General features: G+C 47.7%; 1 protein-coding gene across 1 annotated transcript in view; it reads right to left on the bottom strand.

The window, feature by feature from the left end:
- oca2 (oculocutaneous albinism II) overlaps positions 1-20,138 on the bottom strand; it is a 288,339-nt gene that overhangs the window by 173,311 nt on the left and 94,890 nt on the right. The window contains exons 10-11 of the mRNA XM_034180628.1: positions 12,149-12,220; positions 8,457-8,522 (exon numbers count right to left, since the gene is read on the bottom strand). Of these exons, the coding sequence (XP_034036519.1) occupies positions 8,457-8,522; positions 12,149-12,220 (138 nt within the window). The remainder of the gene's footprint in view (positions 1-8,456; positions 8,523-12,148; positions 12,221-20,138) is intronic.

Genomic DNA, 20,138 nt, shown 5'->3' with positions numbered 1-20,138 from the left:
AATTTTTCTCAACATTCAATTGCAAGGAAAGTAGGGATTTCATCATCTACAGTCCATAATATGATCAGAAGATTCAGAGTATCTGGAGAACTTTCTACACGTAAGCGGCAAGGCTGAAACCCAACATTGAATGCTCATGACCTTTAATCCCTCAGGTGGCACTGCATTAAAACCTGGCATCACTGTGTAAAGAATCTTACCACGTAGGCTCAGGAACACTTCCAAAAACCATTGTCAGTTAACACAGTTCGTCGCTACATCTACAAATGCAAGTTAAAACTCTACCATGCAAAGCGAAAGCCATACATCAAGAACATCCAGAAACACCGCCTCCATCTCTGGGCCTGAGCTCATTTGAAATGGACAGACACAAAGTGGAAACGTGTGCTGTGGTCTGATGAGTCCACATTTCAAATTGTTTTTGGAAATCATGGACGTCATGTCCTCTGGACAAAAGAGGAAAAAGACCATCCAGATTGATACCTGTTGTGTGGGCCGCTGAAGAGGAGGTACTGCTGGCCCACCACCACCAGATGGCGCCCTGCTTGAAGTGCGGGCTTCAAGCACGAGAGGGCGTCATAGCAACTGGGAGTGACAGCTGTCACCCGTCATCAGCACCAGCTGTCACACCACCACCACCATAAAGGCCGGACTGCAACTCCACCTCCCCGCCGAGAAATCAGCTACCTTGGAGGTAATTTCTCTGCTACACTTAACACTGACTTATAGTCTGAACTTCTTTGCAGCCGTTTTCCTGTGGGTGTTGCCTTATCTGTGGGATTGGCGTTTGGTGTGATCAGCGACGGCTTCGCTTCACACCCCAACCAGATAAGTGGTTAGACAGGAGCTGCACGAGTGTGTGTCTGGAGGTGGAGGTGCTCCCTCCCAAAAGAACACAGACTGTGGGATTACTGAGTGTGCGAACTCACACTCACCTGTGCTGTTTCTGTTCTCTGCCAGCAGTACCAGGTCTGACAGCTGGAGACGGTGACCACCTGGGGACCCAGGACTTGGCGGCTCCGGTGTTCTTCAGATCCGTTGGCGGTGAGGGCCGTGTGGGATCCGGCTTGGTTCTGGACGGGCGTCTCCTATCCTCAAGCCTGCCCACACGTCACCCAACGTGTAATTGACTATAGTCCCAAACTGATTGTTGTCTGTATTCCGTTGTGCGCAATTTGCAACATTAAATTGTTACTGTTTGGCTTATCCATTGCCCGTTCTTTTACGCCCCCTGTTGTGGGTCCGTGTACCTACACTTTCACAACAGGATTTCTCGGCCAGCGTCATGGATCCTGAGGGGCGTCAACCATCGCTTGAACAGCCAATGGAAGAGCGAGGTGCACAGGCGCCAGCAGGAGGCGTGTTAGGTGAGCTGCAGCACATCTTAACCGCTTTTACTGCTTGGTTGGACTTAGTTACCGAGCAGAGCACTGTTCTCAATCGAAGGATGGAGGCTCTCACCGCCCAGGTGGAAGCGCATGCTCAGGGCGCTGCTGCAGCACCTCCTCCTGCTGACCGAATGCCAGAGACAGACATTCCACTGGTCGTTCAACGAACCCCCCCACCTTCCCCTGAAGCATACATAAGCCCTCCGGAGCCGTACGGAGGCTGTGTGGAGACGTGCGCGGACTTCTTGATACAGTGCTCGCTCGTCTTTTCACAGCGTCCCGTCATGTACGCGTCAGACGCTAGCCGGGTGGCTTACGTTATAATTTGCTTCGAGGAGAGGCACGCGCCTGGGCTACAGCGCTCTGGGAGCAGAATTCACGGCTCCTAACGATTTACACTGAGTTCCGACAGGTGTTCGACCACCCTCATAGAGGCGAGACCGCTTCAAGTGTGCTGCTGTCGATAAGACAGGGGTGTCGGAGCGCAGCGAAGTATGCAGTCGACTTCCGCATCGCGGCAGCGCGAGCCGGCTGGAATGCTGTTGCGCTCCGCGTCGCCTTTGTAAACGGACTGTCCCTGGTCCTTAAGGAGCACCTGGTGGTGAAGGACGAGCCGCGGGATTTAGACGGGCTTATCGACCTGGTTATACGGTTAGACAACCAATTAACAGAACAGGGACGGGAGCGAGACGAGGGGCGTGGTCAGGCACAAGCCGTCCCTCTTCCTCCCAGGTCCGAAAGGGAGCCGACTTCCCCACGCTCCACAGCCAGGGCACTCCACGTGACGACAGCTCCCCCTGCTGACGTTGCTATGGAAACGAGCAGGGCCAAAAAGCGATCAGATCAGAGACAAAGGAGGCTGATCCGTGGAGAGTGTTTTCTCTGCAGCTCAACCGAGCACACACAGAGAGAATGCCCCAAACGGTCAAAACAGCAGCACTCGTCCTTAGAGACTGGGCTAAGGGTGGGTCACAATACCCACGCGGGGAGACCCCGAAAATCTGCACGTATCCCAGTCACGATCCTGAGTGGGGATCTAACCCTTCACGCCCCAGCACTGGTGGACACGGGGTCGGAGGGGAATCTGCTGGATAGCAGATGGGCAAAGGAGGTTGGGCTCCCTCTAGTGGCCTTACCGTCACCATTGTCGGTGCGGGCACTAGATGGCACCCTTCTTCCACTAATCACACACTAGACACAGCCCGTGACTTTGGTTGTATCTGGGAATCACAGGGAGGAGATTGTGTTTTATGTAACACCTTCTACCTCCCGAGTGATTTTGGGTTTTCCATGGGTGTTAAAACACAATCCCCGGATTGATTGGCCGTCTGGGGTTGTGGTTCAGTGGAGCGAAACCTGCCACCGGGAGTGTTTAGGATCCTCGGTTCCACCCGGTGTGACAGCTAAGGAGGAGGTTTTAGTCCCCCCCAATCTGGCGGCGGCTGCCCCCACACCGTCCGTACGATTGTGCCATTGATTTGATACCGGGCGCTGAGTACCCGTCCAGCAGGCTGTACAACCTCTCACGTCCGGAACGCGAATCAATGGAGACCTACATCTGGGACTCGTTAGCTGCCGGGTTGATCCGGAACTCCACCTCCCCGATGGGTGCTGGTTTCTTTTTTGTGGGCAAGAAGGACGGCGGACTCCGTCCATGCATTGATTACAGAGGACTGAACGAGATCACGGTTCGCAACCGATACCCGTTACCTCTGTTGGATTCAGTGTTCACGCCCTTGCATGGAGCCCAAATTTTCACAAAATTGGATCTCAGGAATGCTTATCACCTGGTTCGGATCCGGGAGGGAGACGAGTGGAAGACGGCATTTAACACCCCGTTAGGTCACTTTGAGTACCTGGTCATGCCGTTCAGCCTCACCAATGCGCCCGCGACGTTCCAAGCGTTGGTTAATGACGTCTTGCGGGACTTCCTGCATCGGTTTGTCTTCGTATATCTAGACGATATACTCATCTTTTCTCCGGATCCTGAGACCCATGTCAAGCATGTACGTCAGGTCCTACAGCGGTTGTTGGAGAACCGGCTGTTTGTGAAGGGCGAGAAGTGCGAGTTCCACCGCACTTCTTTGTCCTTCCTGGGGTTCATCATCTCCTCCAACTCCGTCGCCCCTGATCCGGCCAAGGTTGCGAGATTGGCCCCAACCAACAAACAGTAGGAAACTGCAACAGTTCCTCGGTTTTGCAAATTTCTACCAGAGGTCCATCAAGGGCTACAGTCAGGTAGTTAGCGCCCTGACAGCTCTGACCTCCACAAAAGTCCCCTTCACCTGGTCGGATCGGTGCGAAGCCGCATTTAGGGAGTTGAAACGCCAGTTCTCGACTGCACCGGTTCTGGTGCAGCCCGATCCCAAGCGCCAGTTTGTAGTTGAAGTGGACACCTCTGACTCAGGGATAGGAGCCGTGCTATCCCAGAGCGGGGAGTCCGACAAGGTTCTCCATCCATGTGCCTACTTTTCCCGCAGGTTGACCCCGGCTGAAAGGAACTATGACGTCGGCAATCGGGAACTTCTTGCGGTGAAGGAGGCTCTTGAGGAGTGGAGACACCTGTTGGAGGGAGCATCGGTACCATTTACGGTTTTCACGGACCATCGGAACCTGGAGTGCATTCGGACCGCCAGGCGTCTGAACCCCAGGCAAGCCCGCTGGTCACTGTTCTTCGGGCGTTTTGACTTTCGGATCACCTACCGCCCCGGGGCGAAAAACCAACGATCTGACGCCCTGTCCCAGGTGCATGAAGAGGAGGTCAAGACCGAGCTGTCAGACCCGACGGAAACCATCATCCCCGAGTCCACTGTCGTGGCCACCCTCACCTGGGACGTGGAGAAGACCGTCCGGGAGGCCCTGACCCAGGGACAGGTCCGAAGGACAAATTGTACGTCCCACCAGAGGCCAGGGCTGCGGTCCTAGACTTCTGTCACGGTTCCAAGCTCTCCTGTCATCCAGGGGTGCGAAGGACCGTGGCAGTGGTCCAGCAGCGCTTCTGGTGGGCGTCTATGGAAGCCGACGTCCGGGAGTATGTCCAGGCCTGCACCACCTGTGCCAGGGGCAAAGCAGACCACCACAAGGCCCAAGGCCTCCTCCAGCCTCTGCCCGTGCCTCATCGCCCCTGGTCTCACATCAGCCTGGACTTTGTCACGGGCCTCCCGCCATCCCAGGGCATGACTACCATCCTCACGATAGTGGACCGGTTCTCCAAGGCGGCCCACTTCGTGGCCCTCCCGAAGCTCCCGACGGCCCAGGAGACTGCAGACCTCCTGGTCCACCATGTCGTGCGTCTGCATGGGATTCCATCGGACATTGTCTCGGATCGTGGTCCTCAGTTCTCCTCCCAGGTTTGGAGGAGCTTCTGCAGGGAACTGGGCGCCACCGTAAGTCTCTCGTCCGGGTACCATCCCCAGACGAACGGGCAGGCAGAGCGGACGAATCAGGAACTGGAGCAGGCCCTCCGCTGCGTGACCTCCGTGCACCCGACGGCCTGGAGTGACCATCTGGCCTGGATCGAGTACGCTCATAATAGCCAGGTATCATCGGCTACCGGCCTCTCCCCATTTGAGGTGTGTTTGGGGTACCAGCCCCCATTATTCCCGGTAGTGGAGGGAGAGGTCGGGGTGCCCTCGGTCCAGGCCCATCTGAGGAGGTGCCGTCGGGTGTGGTGTACCGACCACTCTGCCCTGCTCAAGGCCCGGACGAGGGCTAAGGCCCATGCAGACTGCCGGCGTGCCCCGGCCCCTACGTATCAGCCCGGGCAGGCGGTTTGGCTATCCACGAAAGACATTCCCCTACAAGTGGAATCCCAAAAACTAAAGGACAGATATATCGGACCCTTCACCATCCTAAAAGTCCTCAGCCCAGCCGCAGTGAAGCTGGCAGCTTCAGCTTCACTGTGGATACATCCGGTTTTTCATGTGTCAAGACTCAAACCCTGCCACTCCTCTCCCCTCTGTGCCCCTGGACCGGCGCCGCCGCCTGCCCGGATCATTGACGGGGAGCCGGCTTGGACTGTGCGCTGGCTCCTGGACGTCCGTCGGAAGGGCCGGGGGTTCCAGTATTTGGTGGACTGGGAGGGGTATGGACCTGAAGAACGCTCCTGGGTGAAGAGGAGCTTCATCCTGGACCCGGCCCTCCTGGCTGACTTCTACCGGCGGCACCCGGACAAGCCTGGTTGAGGGGGGTCCTGTTGTGTGGGCCGCTGAAGAGGAGGTACTGCTGGCCCACCACCACCAGATGGCGCCCTGCTTGAAGTGTGGGCTTCAAGCACGAGAGGGCATCATAGCAACCGGGAGTGACAGCTGTCACTTGTCATCAGCACCAGCTGTCATTCATCCACATCACCACCACCTTAAAAGCCGGACTGCAACTCCACCTCCTCGCCGAGAAATCAGCTACCTTGGAGGTAATATTCTCTGCTGTATTTAACGCTGACTAATAGTCTGAACTTCTTTGCAGCCATTTTCCTGTGGTGTTGCCTTATCTGTGGGATTGGCGTTTGGTGTGATCAGCGACGGCTTCGCTTCACACCCCAACCAGATAAGTGGTTAGACAGGAGCTGCACGAGTGTGTGACTGGAGGTGGAGGTGCTCCCTCCCAAAAGAACACAGACTGTGGGATTACTGAGTGTGCGTACTCACACTCACCTGTGCTGTTTCTGTTCTCTGCCAGCAGTACCAGGTCTGACAGCTGGAGACGGTGACCACCTGGGGACCCAGGACTTGGCGGCTCCGGTGTTCTTCAGATCCGTTGGCGGTGAGGGCCGTGTGGGATCCGGCTCGGTTCTGGACGGGCATCTCCTATCCTCAAGCCTGCCCACACATCACCCAACGTGTAATTGACTATAGTCCCAAACTGATTGTTGTCTGTATTCCGTTGTGCACAATTTGCAACATTAAATTGTTACTGTTTGGCTTATCCATTGCCCGTTCTTTTACGCCCCCTGTTGTGGGTCCGTGTACCTACACTTTCACAACAGATACCAGCACAAAGTTCAAAAGCCAACATCTGTGATGGTGTTGGGGGTGTGTACACATCTGTGATGGCACCATCAATGCTGAAAGGTACATCCAGGTTTTGGAGCAACACATGCTGCCATCCAAGCAATGTCTTTTTCAGGGATGTCGATGCTTATTTCAGCAAAACAATGCCAAGACACATTCTGCACGTGTTACAACAGCATGGCTTCATAGTAAAAGAGTGCGGGTACTAGACTGGCCTGCCTGCAGTCTAGACCTGTCATCCATTAAAAATGTGTGGTGCATTATGAAGCACAAAATACGACAACGGAGACCCCGAACAGCTGAACAACTGAAGTCGTACATCAAGCAAGAATGGGAAAGAATTCCACCTACAAAGCTTCAACAATTAGTGTCCTCAGTTCCCAAACACTTATTGAGTGTTGTTAGAAGGAAAGGTGATGTAACACAGTTGTAAACATACCATTGTCCCAGCTTTTTTGAAACATGGTGCAGGCATCCATTTCAAAATGAGCAAATATTTGCACAAAAACAATAAAGTTTATCAGTTTGAACATTAAATATCTTGTCTTTGTGGTGTATTCAATTGAATATAGGTTGAAGAGGATTTGCAAATCATTGTCTTCTGTTTTATTTACATTTTATATATGTCCCAACTTCATTGGAACTGGGGTTGTATGCGCAGGCACATGAAAAATAAGCAGCCCAGTCTCACGTTTTTTTTGTTTGTTTGTTTGTTTGTTTTTTGTGCTCCAGTCACGAAATGATTCAAATTTTCGTGATAAGGTTTTTTTAACTCACTATTACTAACCCTACTCCTACCCCCAGCCATAACCACCCCGACCCCTCCGGTTCACTTTTAATTTCATGCAGCCATCACGGAATGTATCAGAATGAATTTGTGCTGCCGTGACGAAAATGTGGCGCTTTTCATGACAATATCACGAACCAATAGATTATTGTATATTTCGTGCTGCTGAATCACGACATGCCGTGAGACTGGGTTGAAAACAAGAGGGAACATCGCTTCAAGCAGCTAAAAGTTGATCCCCAAGGTTACTGTCTCTCGCCTGTCCTGTCTAATGCATTTCCTGCATTATTTTGGTATCCCTCGTCTCTTGAACATTATAATGGCTTCCTTCCTGTGTCTCCCCAGGTGTGTCTCATCAGTGTAATTTTGTCTATTTAACCTCCGTCTTCTCCTGTGCTCCCCGCTAGATTGTCTTGTGTATTATGCCGAGCTTTCCCTCGTTCTTTGTGTTGTTGTACTCCCTGGTTACCCAACACTGCCGAGCCTCCAGGACTTCAGGTTTTTGCCTGGCCCTCTAGACACTGGTGCCTGTTCGGACTGCCTCCTTGGTTTGGACCCATGCCTGTTTTCTGGACTGTCCCCTCACCTAATCCACAACAGGTCTGTTTGCCATGTGTCACCCTGTGTACATTATGGTTTTTAATTAAAGAAAAGTATTTTCTGCCTTGTATTTTTTAAGATGCACTTTGACTTATTTTATTTTTATCAGCTATATCAGGGCCCACACAAGTTAAAGACTTGAAAGAAATGTTTTATAATCTGGCATAGTTTTTTTTTTAAATAGTGTTGATTAGAGTGAGATATGCCCTTTAAGGAAACTGGTGAATGAGTGACATCAGATGGGATACTCGAGATGTGTGTGTGTGTGTGTGTGTGTGTGTGTGTGTGTGTGTGTGTGTGTGTGTGTGTGTGTGTGTGTGTGTGTGTGTGTGTGTGTGTGTGTGTGTGTGTGTGTGTGTTTTGCACACAAAGCGTCACTCAGGATGAGTACAAAATGAATGGGAGTTTGTGGGTTTCTTTTCTTTCCATGCACCACAAAACTATAACGTGGTTCACATATAAAGAAACAAATTATTATATATTTTATATAATTATTATACGAGTATATATTAAATGACAGCTGGAACCAATTTAACTTTGGTGTAGAGAAAAATCTGTTAATTTGATTGAAAATTTGATTATTATATTCATGTGAAGTGACTGATTAATCAATTACTGATTTCAAATAAGTTTTGAATGTAAACATTTGAAGAAATTCTTTAATTTTCTCACCATGCCAAACAGAAGGGCCAGAGTCTCATAGTCGATCCACTCAACTACAGTCACCAGACTGGGACGCTGCAGGAGAGACATGTAGAAGATGTTGTTATAATACAGGTATAGCAGAAATGACAGCACTATAAGAGTGAGAGAGTTGACCCATCAACATGTATTTTGGCGACTCCCATTGTTACATAACCTTTTAAAATAATTTTACACCACTGTTTGTTAATAAAGGAAAAAATCCCTTTGACTTCTCCCATATTTGAGGTGGAGGTCACCACAGCAGATCCAAGGTGGACCTGCATGTTGATTTGGCAAGTTTTACATTGGATGCTCTTCCTGATGCAATTACACACAAAAACAATTGGAGTAATATTTACTTGCAAAAACCTAGGAAAGTTTTTTCACTCAGAAATTCCAAGTAAATTTTACAAGGGGAATTTTAAAGTAAATTTTACTTGCATATATTAAATGGACTGCATTTATATAGCGCTTTTCCATCTGCATCAGACACTCAAAGCACTTACAATTATGCCTCAAATTCACCCCGATGTGAGGGTGCTGCCATACAGGCGCTCACTACACACCGGGAGCACTACACTCCTAGGGCCTGGCATCCACATATGTGGACATAACATTTTTGGTTGTCTAGACCATAATACTAAGTTTTGTTTCATGAGAACCTCCGGGTCTTAGGAGGTTAAAGGCCTTGCCCAAGCCTTAGTGATTTTCCAGTCAGGCGGGGATTTGAATCCATGCTCTTCTGGACTCAAGCCCAACACCTTATAGTATTACACCATATTAGTTTTTCTAAAAGAATAACTCAAGTATCATTTACTAGCAATTATCAACTATTTTACCACTAATTACCACAGCAGATCCAATTTGGATCTGCATGTTGATATGGCACAAATTCTACACTGGATGCCCTTCCTGACACACCTCCACATTGCATGGAGAAATGTGGCAGGGGTGGGGTTTGAACCAGGAACCATCTGCACTGAAACCAAGTGCACGAACAGCTTGTCCACCACCCTTGCACTGAGTTTTAAGTCCCTTTGGCTGCCCTTGTTTTCACTCTGAGTCGCCACAGCAGATCTTGGATCATTAGTTCATGAATGTGTTCATTATAAAACAACCATCCATGCATCCTGATGCATCTTTTTTCTAAACAGAATTTCTTTTGTCTCACTGTATTTTTAAAAATCCATTGTAGGCAGAGGTGTGGCCAAGTGGGCAGCACTGTGGTTTAGTGGTTAGCACTGTTGCCAGGTTTGAATCCAACCTGGTCCTTTCTGTGTGGAGTTTGCATGTTCTCCCCATGTCTATGTGTGGACCCTGCAGGTGCTCCAGCTTCCTCCCACTTCGAAAGGCATGCAGGTCAGGTGAATATGTGACTCTAAATTGACCGTAGGTGTGGGTGAGAGTGGGAATATGATTGTCTGTCTATATGTGTCAGCCACGCAATAGACTGGCGGCCTGTCCCGGATGTTGCCCAACAACTAATGAATATGTTCTAGCCCACATGGATTAAGGCATCTTCAGAAAAAGGATAAATTAATGTTAAACAGGTTAGAATGACCAAAAAAACAAAGTCACAAATACAAGCGGCAGATGAGAGGCTTGAGTATCAGGGAGGGATTCAGAGTAGAGCCGCTGCATCTTTGCAATGAAAGCAACCAGCTGAAGTGGTTCAGGCATCTGGTGAGGATGTCCCCTGGTCATGTCACTAGGTCCTTAAAGAAGAGCCAGTACACCCTGGACAGATTTTATTTTCCAGATGGCTTGGGAACACCTCAAAATCCCCCAGTAAAAGTTATAGAATTTGGCAGAGAATAAAGAAGTGTGGGATGACCTGCTTTATCTGATGACACCATGACCCAGATACCCTGCAGAAAATGATGATGATTATGTGCACAATAAATCTAGGTAAAACTAATAAAATAAATAATGGCATGTTACATTTTGTTTTAGCAGTCAGATACCGGCAGTCATGTGCACACAATGTTTGGTTAACTTTAATATTAGTGACATTCATGATTAAAAGACCCAAGCTGAATTTTACAGAAATAACATCAAAAAAGAATGTTTGTCTTCAATTTTCCTAAGTTACTGTTGAATAACACTGGGATTTTTTTCAACCATATACTATTTTAACTGACCTTTTAAATTAATATTAGCAGTGTTTTTTTATTATTCTGTTTTTCCATCTGATCTTCCTTGAATTTTACATTTTGAATATTTTGGTCTCTGTCTAATCTTGATGGCATTATTATTTCAGCATATATTGTTGTTGTTGTTTCAACAAATGTGATACACATCCTATGAGGTTTTTAAAAAAATGACACATGAATATTACACGATCAGAGACCATTTATATTCGTCATGCACCCCACATGCAAAGGTTCAGTGATGGTCAATTAGTGTGCATCTGGATAGTATTCACTGTGCTTCATTTTTTCACATTTTGTTATGTTATGACCTTATTCCAAAATGGATTACATTTATTTATTTATTTTTCGCTCAGAATTCAACACACAATACCCCATAATGAAATTGTGAAAAAGTTTTTGTTTTATTTTTAGAATTCTGCAAATTTATTAAAAATAAAAAATAAAATTAAAAAACACATGTATATAAGTATTCACAGCCTTTGCTATGATGCTCAAAATTGAGCTCAGGTGCATCCTGTTTCTACTGAACATCCTTGAGATGTTTCTACAGCTTAATTGGAGTCCACCTCGGGTAAATTCAGTTGGTTGGACATGATTTGGAAAGACACACACCTGTCTACATATAAGGTCCCACAGTTGACAGTGTATGTCAGAGCACAAACCAAGCATGAAGTCAAAGGAATTGTCTGTAGACTTCGGAAACAGGATTGTCTCGAGGCACAAATCCGGGGAAGAGTGCAGAAACATTTCTGCTGCTTTGAAGGAATTAAAGCATTGGTTGCCTAGCAACCATTCACCTAATAAGCAGAGTGGGATGGTGAAAGGTCCAAATACGTATGAAAAATAAGTAGTAGTAAGTCCTATATAGGCCATGAGGCCTGTTGCTCTCCATACTGGCCGGTACCCATTTACAGTTGGGTGGACTGAGACAATGTAGATTAAGTGTCCAAGGACACAAATGGGTAACATGACCAAGATTCAAACCCAGGTCTACATATTGGCAGAATCATTATCCCTTCAGCTACCTGCACTACAAACACTTATGGACCTGTGTGTATATGAAAGCAGAGTGTTGGAGGAGTGGACTGGGGCAATGTCCAGATGTGGATGTGTCTACCTATGACTGATCTGTTACCGAGCATCAGGAGCTGAACCCCCCCCCACACACACACACACACCAACTTAATGTCTAAATATTTCTGGACCTGAGTGTATATCAAATCAGAGTAGGGTGAGGAGTTGCCTAGCAACCGTACTGTCAAAGGCAAAGCAATCACAAAGGTTTATGAGATCTCACACCCGGGCATCACCTGAGCACCCCGCTAGTCTTAAAATAAATGTATTATGTGAAAATAATGTAATAATAACAGTAAAGTAGCAATAATGTAAAATATTGTAATGTCATCTGGCTTAACACATGTATTGTCAGAAAAACACTATAGTACTGGTTAAATAAACATATACTATATGTTTATTTATTTAAGCACTTTAGAGCTGTGTGTGAAAAAGAACAGTAGAAGTACGTACGTCACCGATGATGGCCAAAGCAGCTAAAGCTGCCAACGATCCCAACATGGCAACCAGGGTTCTGTGCACAATCTGAAAATTCAAAGAAATCCAAATAAACATTCATTTAAATGAATTATTTCAGTATTACATATCAAAAAACAGAATGTTTATTCTATTCAATTATTAGTTTGGATTTCTAATTTTCTCAAACACTGGACCTGTCAACCACAGTGGTCTCCATCATCCATACTGGATACAACTGCACTCTCACAAAAACTGCGATTTAAAAGATTAAATGTGTCTGAATGAACTAAGGCATGTACAAGTACTTCTGCCAAGTACTTCTACATGTTGATAGTTGGCTTTGTCTTTTTTCATCCTTTGAGCTCTTCATAATACCCCGTCACATATAGCCGGAATCACGCAGAATGGCATCAGAATTATGAATCGGCGCACATCCAAAAAGTGTCGGATTTTAGTTCCAAAACATTCTGACAGCCATCTATGGAAGTCGACACAGTTGGTCAAAATCGGCCGGCGACTTCGAGTGTGGTGCACATGTTCAAACTCTCCAGGCATGGCCGAGATGGGACAACCTATCCAACAGAGATCCATGTGCAGTCTGAGGGCCATCTGACCACAATTTACATATTCCAATGGCGGCGAAATGGGATCCGAAACAATTTGAATGCATACAAGGGAATCTCGAGATGGGTCTGGCACTGCAAAGCCTGCCGGTATGACCTGCATGTGTCACGAATACTAATGCCCCCCCCACCACCCTCGGAGCACAAAGGTACTGTTGAAATGTATGTGGCACACTTCATAATAATTATGAATTATTATCATGTACAGTGAATGTGAACAGCGGCTATCAAACCGAAAGCTCCGTACGCTACTGTGCACACGCCGCCGCAAATCTGAACAGGTTGTTATTTCCACAACAGACCTTACAGTACAGATATTTGTCCAGTCCTTCCCATGGGTGACGTAAATAATGTAAACTATTGTCTCCATCATAACTGTATATAACACAGGCAGCCGCATCTCTGTCATGTGCAGTAACGCATCATTGCCTGCATCAGGCTCTGAGCTGAACAGATCTCACACTGTAATAAATGATCACCTTCTAACTCTGTAAGAGATATGACATGGAACTTGTGCCAGGCTGTTACACCAATAATAAACATGGATCTCACCTCCAACAGTGGTCCAGGAGTGTTTCACAACGCACACATGGACATGAAGCCAGGACAGCCGCCTGCAGTTAAAATCGTCTCACACAAAAGAAAAAAAAATTAATTCCATGTGATAATTCAACCATCGCGTTGTCCAGAGTTGCGTTGTGCTCCTGATGTGTGAAAACAAGAAAACAGAAAGTTTCCTGGAAAATCTCTCCATCTGAGGGACTGCATGGCCCAATGCCAGCTCAGTGAAGCTGTCCAGTGAGCCCCGCGTGCACACTTAGTGGCCCATGCAGCGTTACATGATAGTGTCACACAGTTGCCACTTTACACTAAAAATAAAATAAAGTTCTGTGAATTTACTTATATTAAATGTGTATATTGGCTGCTGGTGATCAGAATGTGTCCATGCAACATAATTTTTTTCTGTATCATAATAATAGACAAAGGTAATGATGTCAATTCAACAAGTTAAGATCACGTGCAACCGATAAATTAAGTAAATTCACAGGGCTTTATTTTCAGTGTATCACATCACTAATAGCAACATGAATTGTTGATACAAGGAAGAATGGATCCATGTTTTCATACCATCCATCCATCCATTTTCTTCCGCTTTATCTGGAGTCGGGTCGCGGGGGCAGCAGCTCAAGCAAAGCCGCCCAGACCTCCTGATCCACACACACCTCCCCCAGCTACTCCGGGGGAACCCCGAGTACAAGCGGCCAAGATGAGTTTCCTCCGCAGGGTGGCTGGGCGCTCCCTTAGAGATAGGGTGAGGAGCTCGGTCACTCGGGAGGAGCTCGGAGTCGAGCCGCTGCTCCTCCACATCGAAAGAAGTAGGTTGAGGTGGCTTGGGCATCTTTTCTGGATGCCCCCTGGACGCCTCGCTGGAGAGGTGTTCCGGGCACGTCCCATTGGGAGGAGGCCCCGGGGAAGACCCAGGACATGCTGGAGGGACTACATCTCTCGGCTGGCTTGGGAACGCCTTGGGGTTCCCCCGGAGGAGCTGGGGGAGGTGTGTGTGTGTTTTCATACCATTTACACCAAATTCTGACCAGCTGAATGTTGCAGCAGAAATCAAGACTTATTAGACAATATTCTTCCAATCTTCCATTGTCCAGTTTTGGTAAGCCCGTGCCTGACCTCAGCTGCCATCAGCAAGGCATGTTTGTCCTGAGAACTGATGTTTATGAGATGTTCTTGCAGACTATTTTTTGTCAACCCCAGAGAAGGCTGTGTGTGTTAAACCAGACCATTTGACACAAACAACGCCATGCTTAAAAAGTCTTTAAAATCACCTTTCTTCTACAATCTGGTGCTTGGTTTGAACTCCAGCATATCTCCCATCCCCACTCCTGAGGGCCACAAGGCAACAGCATCAACACTGCACGACACCCTGTCCCAGTCCAGCGCCCACAACATGAGCCACTGCCCAGGAGGATATTGGAGGGTACCCAAGGGTAACAGCCATAGATCCTTAAGCATAAACCAGTGGGTCTCTAACTGGCCTGCAGGTACCCCATCCCATGGCCATGGGTAGAAATCAAGCCCCACCAAATCCCAGCCACCCAATACCCATAGACCAACCACCTCATAAAAGTGCACATTACTGTACATGCTGTCAATTGCCCTGAAATATGAAATGACTGGATTTGAGGTGGAGATGGTCGCCTTTAGTTTGTATGTGTCTGAGTTGGCCACTGTACACTGACAAATCAACACCACAGTGAACATACCATTCAAGTTGGCTTTGCCTCGTTTGAATGTATATTCCAGCTTTCACCTCATGAAATATTTGTACCATTGAACTCATAAACATTCATTATTTGTACATTATGAAATCTATGTTCAGTGTAATCAAAAGTATTTAAGTTGAGCTCCTGTGCAGAAGTAAATTGGAAAGAATCAGTTGACATAAAAAAAATTATAATCCACAAACCAAAAATGCAGCTAAACAAAGTCTAGCTGCTACATATAACTACATACATGGTATACGTTTTCTCTAAATTTGTCCCAATTTTGTGTCTGTGTTTGTTTGTCTGTTTGAGGCCCTGCGACAGACTGGCATCCTGTCCTGGGTGTACCCCGCCTCGCGCCCTATGGCTGCTGGGATAGGCTCCAGCCCCCCGCAACCCTTAAATGGACTAAGCGGTAGAAGAATGAATGAATGAATGAATGGTAGTCTGTAATATCATTACTGTTAACGTGGATGTCCTGAGATGAAAAAAAAACCAATAACCTGTTGCACCAGGGAGTGAATTTCTCCCGATGTATCTTCATCAATACTGCTGCCGAGAGCAGCAGCCCTGGCATATGTACGATGTTTAATATTTAATCCAGATACAATCACCTCCTCCATCCTAATATGCTGCCCCAATTCATCCACACAGTTTTCCAAAAATCTCAATTTTATTGTTTTTCTCCTACAGTTTTCTTCTGAGCTCACGAACCTCCTACAATAACCCAAGTAGTTTTGTTTGTTTCTTTAACACGCCACTGAACCCCTCAGACATGAAATTCAGACAGTTTAATTTCATCCTAGTCCACTCTTCACCACTTATGATTTTTTTTCAGCATGATGTGCAGTTATGAAGAAAAGTTTTGCCTTTAAGGGTGGTTTTTCCTGGTTTTGCACACCGAGCCGCTACTACACCGTCCAACAGTGAAGGGTCCATCCCGATTAGCCACCGCTGGACCTGGTGGCTAAACCGGCCTGGTTCAAGGAACGACAACTGTGCCAATGGCTGCAATTGTCGCCAGCAGCCATTGGAGCCACTAAAGCTCAGGCCCATCCTGGTGATAGCTGGGTGCCGCTGGAGCCTGGTCTTGGCCCGATGCTAGCTAGTTGGCTACCCCTGAAAACTGGTCTCGGTCCGATGTTAGCTGGGTGGCTGCTGCTGGAAACTGGTCCCGGCCTGATGTTAGCTGGCTGGCTGCTGCTGGAAACTGGTCGCGGCCCAATGTTAGCTGGTTGGCTGGCTGCTGCTGGAAACTGGTCCCAGCCCGATGTTAGCTGGCTGGCTGGCTGCTGGAAACTGGTCTCGGCCCGATGTTAGCTGGCTGGCTGGCTGCTGCTGGAAACTGGTCTCGGCCCGATGTTAGCTGGCTGGCTGGCTGCTGCTGGAAACTGGTCTCGGCCCGATGTTAGCTGGCTGGCTGCTGCTGGAAACTGTTCTCAGCCCGATGTTAGCTGGCTGGCTGGCTGCTGCTGGAAACTGGTCTCGGCCCGATGTTAGTTGGCTGGCTGCTGCTGGAAACTGGTCTCGGCCCGATGTTAGCTGGCTGGCTGCTGCTGGAAACTGGTCCCGGCCCGATGTTAGTTGGCTGGCTGCTGCTGGAAACTGGTCCCGGCCCGATGTTAGCTGGCTGGCTGCTGCTGGAAACTGGTCTCGGCCCGATGTTAGCTGGCTGGCTGCCGCTGGAAACTGGTCTCGGTCCGATGTTAGCTGGCTGGCTGCCGCTGGAAACTGGTCTCGGCCCGATGTTAGTTGGCTGGCTGCTGCTGGAAACTGGTCTCGGCCCGATGTTAGTTGGCTGGCTGCTGCTGGAAACTGGTCCCGGCCCGATGTTAGCTGGCTGGCTGCTGCTGGAAACTGGTCCCAGCCCGATGTTAGCTGGCTGGCTGGCTGCTGGAAACTGGTCTCGGCCCGATGTTAGCTGGCTGGCTGGCTGCTGCTGGAAACTGGTCTCGGCCCGATGTTAGCTGGCTGGCTGGCTGCTGCTGGAAACTGGTCTCGGCCCGATGTTAGCTGGCTGGCTGCTGCTGGAAACTGTTCTCAGCCCGATGTTAGCTGGCTGGCTGGCTGCTGCTGGAAACTGGTCTCGGCCCGATGTTAGTTGGCTGGCTGCTGCTGGAAACTGGTCTCGGCCCGATGTTAGCTGGCTGGCTGCTGCTGGAAACTGGTCCCGGCCCGATGTTAGTTGGCTGGCTGCTGCTGGAAACTGGTCCCGGCCCGATGTTAGCTGGCTGGCTGCTGCTGGAAACTGGTCTCGGCCCGATGTTAGCTGGCTGGCTGCCGCTGGAAACTGGTCTCGGTCCGATGTTAGCTGGCTGGCTGCCGCTGGAAACTGGTCTCGGCCCGATGTTAGTTGGCTGGCTGCTGCTGGAAACTGGTCTCGGCCCGATGTTAGCTGGCTGGCTGCTGCTGGAAACTGGTCGCGGCCCAATGTTAGCTGGTTGGCTGCTGCTGGAAACTGGTCCCGGCCCGATGTTAGCTGGCTGGCTGCTGGAGCCTGCTCCCGGCCTGGTGGTGGCGACAACAGTCCATGACAACAAGCAAACAAACAGCAACACGGCACTGATCTGACCAAACACAGTGGCGCTGCTGCATATGCTCTCTCACTCTCTCGTTCTCAACACTCTGCTTTTCATCATGGCCACCATTAAAACTGCTTCTTCCAGTGTTAGTTTTACACTGGTGATTTTACTGTGTACTGTCACCTACCACAACAAAGTTTTCCCACCTTCACCTTCCATCATGACACTCTATGTATTTACCATGTCCATTATTCCAGTGCATCCAGAAAGTATTTACAGCACTTCACTTTTTCCAAAATTTGTTATCTTGCAGCCTTATTCCAAAATGGAGTAAATTCATTCTACTCACAATAACCCATAATGACAACATGAAAAAGTTTTTTTTTAATTTTTGCAAATTTATTTAAATAAAAAGCTAATAAATTGCATGTACATAAGTATTCTCACCCTTTGCTCAGTACTTTGTTGATGCACCTGTGGCATCAATTACAACTTCAAGTCTTCTTGAATATGATGCCACAAGCTTGGCACACCTATCTTTGGGCAGTTTTGCCCATTGCTCTTTGTAGCACCTCTTAAGCTCCATCTGGTTGGATGGGGAGCGTCGGTGCACAGCCACTTTTAGATCTCTCCAGAGATGTTCAATTGGATTCAGGTTTGGGCTCTGGCTGGGCCACTAAAGGACATTCACAGAGCCCACACGGCTTCCACCACCAACGGTCTGAAGAACACCGGAGCCGCCAAGTCCCGAGTCCCCAGGTGGCCTCTGTCTTTGGCTGTCGACCCTGGTACTACTGGCAGAAAGCAGAGATATGATGTATGAGTGTGAGTCCGCACACTCAGTAATTCACAGTCCATACACAGTTAGGAGGGAGCTCCTCCACCTCCAATCACACACTCGTACAGCTTCTGGTTTAACCACTTATCTGGGTTGGGATGTGAGGCGAAGCCGTCGCTGTCACACCAAACGCCAATCCCTCAGATAAGGAAACACTCCAGGAAAACGGCTGTAACAGAAGTTCAGGTTAAACACACAAAGTGTCTGTCAGCAGAGAAATTACCTTTTTAATGGTAGTCGATTTCTCGGCGAGGAGGTGGAGTTGCAGTCCGGCTTTTATGATGGTGATGATGATGAACGAGTGACAGCTGGTGCAGGGGATGAATGACAGCTGTCACTTCTTCTGGGTCTGGCGCCCTCTCGTGCTTGGAGCCCGCACTTCAAGCAGGGCGCCCTCTGGTGGTGGTGGGCCAGCAGTACCTCCTCTTCAGCGGCCCACATAACAGGCAGTAATTAAACCATTACGTAAAAAGCCATCACTTGACCCAGCTATCTTAGCTAATTATAGGCCAATCTCCAACCTTCCTTTTCTCTCAAAAATTCTTGAAAGGGTAGTTGTAAAACAGCTAACTGATCATCTGCAGAGGAATGGTCTATTTGAAGAGTTTCAGTCAGGTTTTAGAATTCATCATAGTACAGAAACAGCATTAGTGAAGGTTACAAATGATCTTCTTATGGCCTCAGACAGTGGACTCATCTCTGTGCTTGTTCTGTTAGACCTTAGTGCTGTTTTTGATACTGCTGACCATAAAATTTTATTACAGATTAGAGTATGCTATAGGTATTAAAGGCACTGCGCTGCAGTGGTTTGAATCATATTTATCTAATAGATTACAATTTGTTCATGTAAATGGGGAATCTTCTTCACAGACTAAGGTTAATTATGGAGTTCCACAAGGTTCTGTGCTAGGACCAATTTTATTCACTTTATAAATGCTTCCCTTAGGCAGTATTATTAGACAGCATTGCTTAAATTTTCATTGTTATGCAGATGATACCCAGCTTTATCTATCCATGAAGCCAGAGGACACATACCAATTAGCTAAACTGCAGGATTGTCTTACAGACATAAAGACATGGATGACCTCTAATTTCCTGCTCTTAAAATCAGATAAAACTGAAGTTATTGTACTTGGCCCCACAAATCTTAGAAACATGGTGTCTAACCAGATCCCTACTCTGGATGGCATTACCCTGACCTCTAGTAATACTGTGAGAAATCTTGGAGTCATTTTTGATCAGGATATGTCATTCAAAGTGCATATTAAACAAATATGTAGGACTGCTTTTTTGCATTTGCGCAATATCTCTAAAATTAGAAAGGTCTTGTCTCAGAGTGATGCTGAAAAACTAATTCATGCATTTATTTCCTCTAGGCTGGACTACTGTAATTCATTATTATCAGGTTGTCCTAAAAGTTCCCTGAAAAGCCTTCAGTTAATTCAAAATGCTGTAGCTAGAGTACTGACAGGGACTAGAAGGAGAGAGCATATTTCACCCATATTGGCCTCTCTTCATTGGCTTCCTGTTAATTCTAGAATAGAATTTAAAATTCTTCTTCTTACTTATAAGGTTTTGAATAATCAGGTCCCATCTTATCTTAGGGACCTCATAGTACCATAACACCCCAATAGAATGCGTCGCTCTCAGACTGCAGGCTTACTTGTAGTTCCTAGGGTTTTTAAGAGTAGAATGGGAGGCAGGGCCTTCTGCTTTCAGGCTCCT

This window comes from Thalassophryne amazonica, chromosome 10, assembly GCF_902500255.1.
Source record: "Thalassophryne amazonica chromosome 10, fThaAma1.1, whole genome shotgun sequence".
In the NCBI taxonomy this organism is placed as follows: domain Eukaryota; kingdom Metazoa; phylum Chordata; class Actinopteri; order Batrachoidiformes; family Batrachoididae; genus Thalassophryne; species Thalassophryne amazonica.
This window is presented reverse-complemented; position numbering and strand designations above follow the sequence as displayed.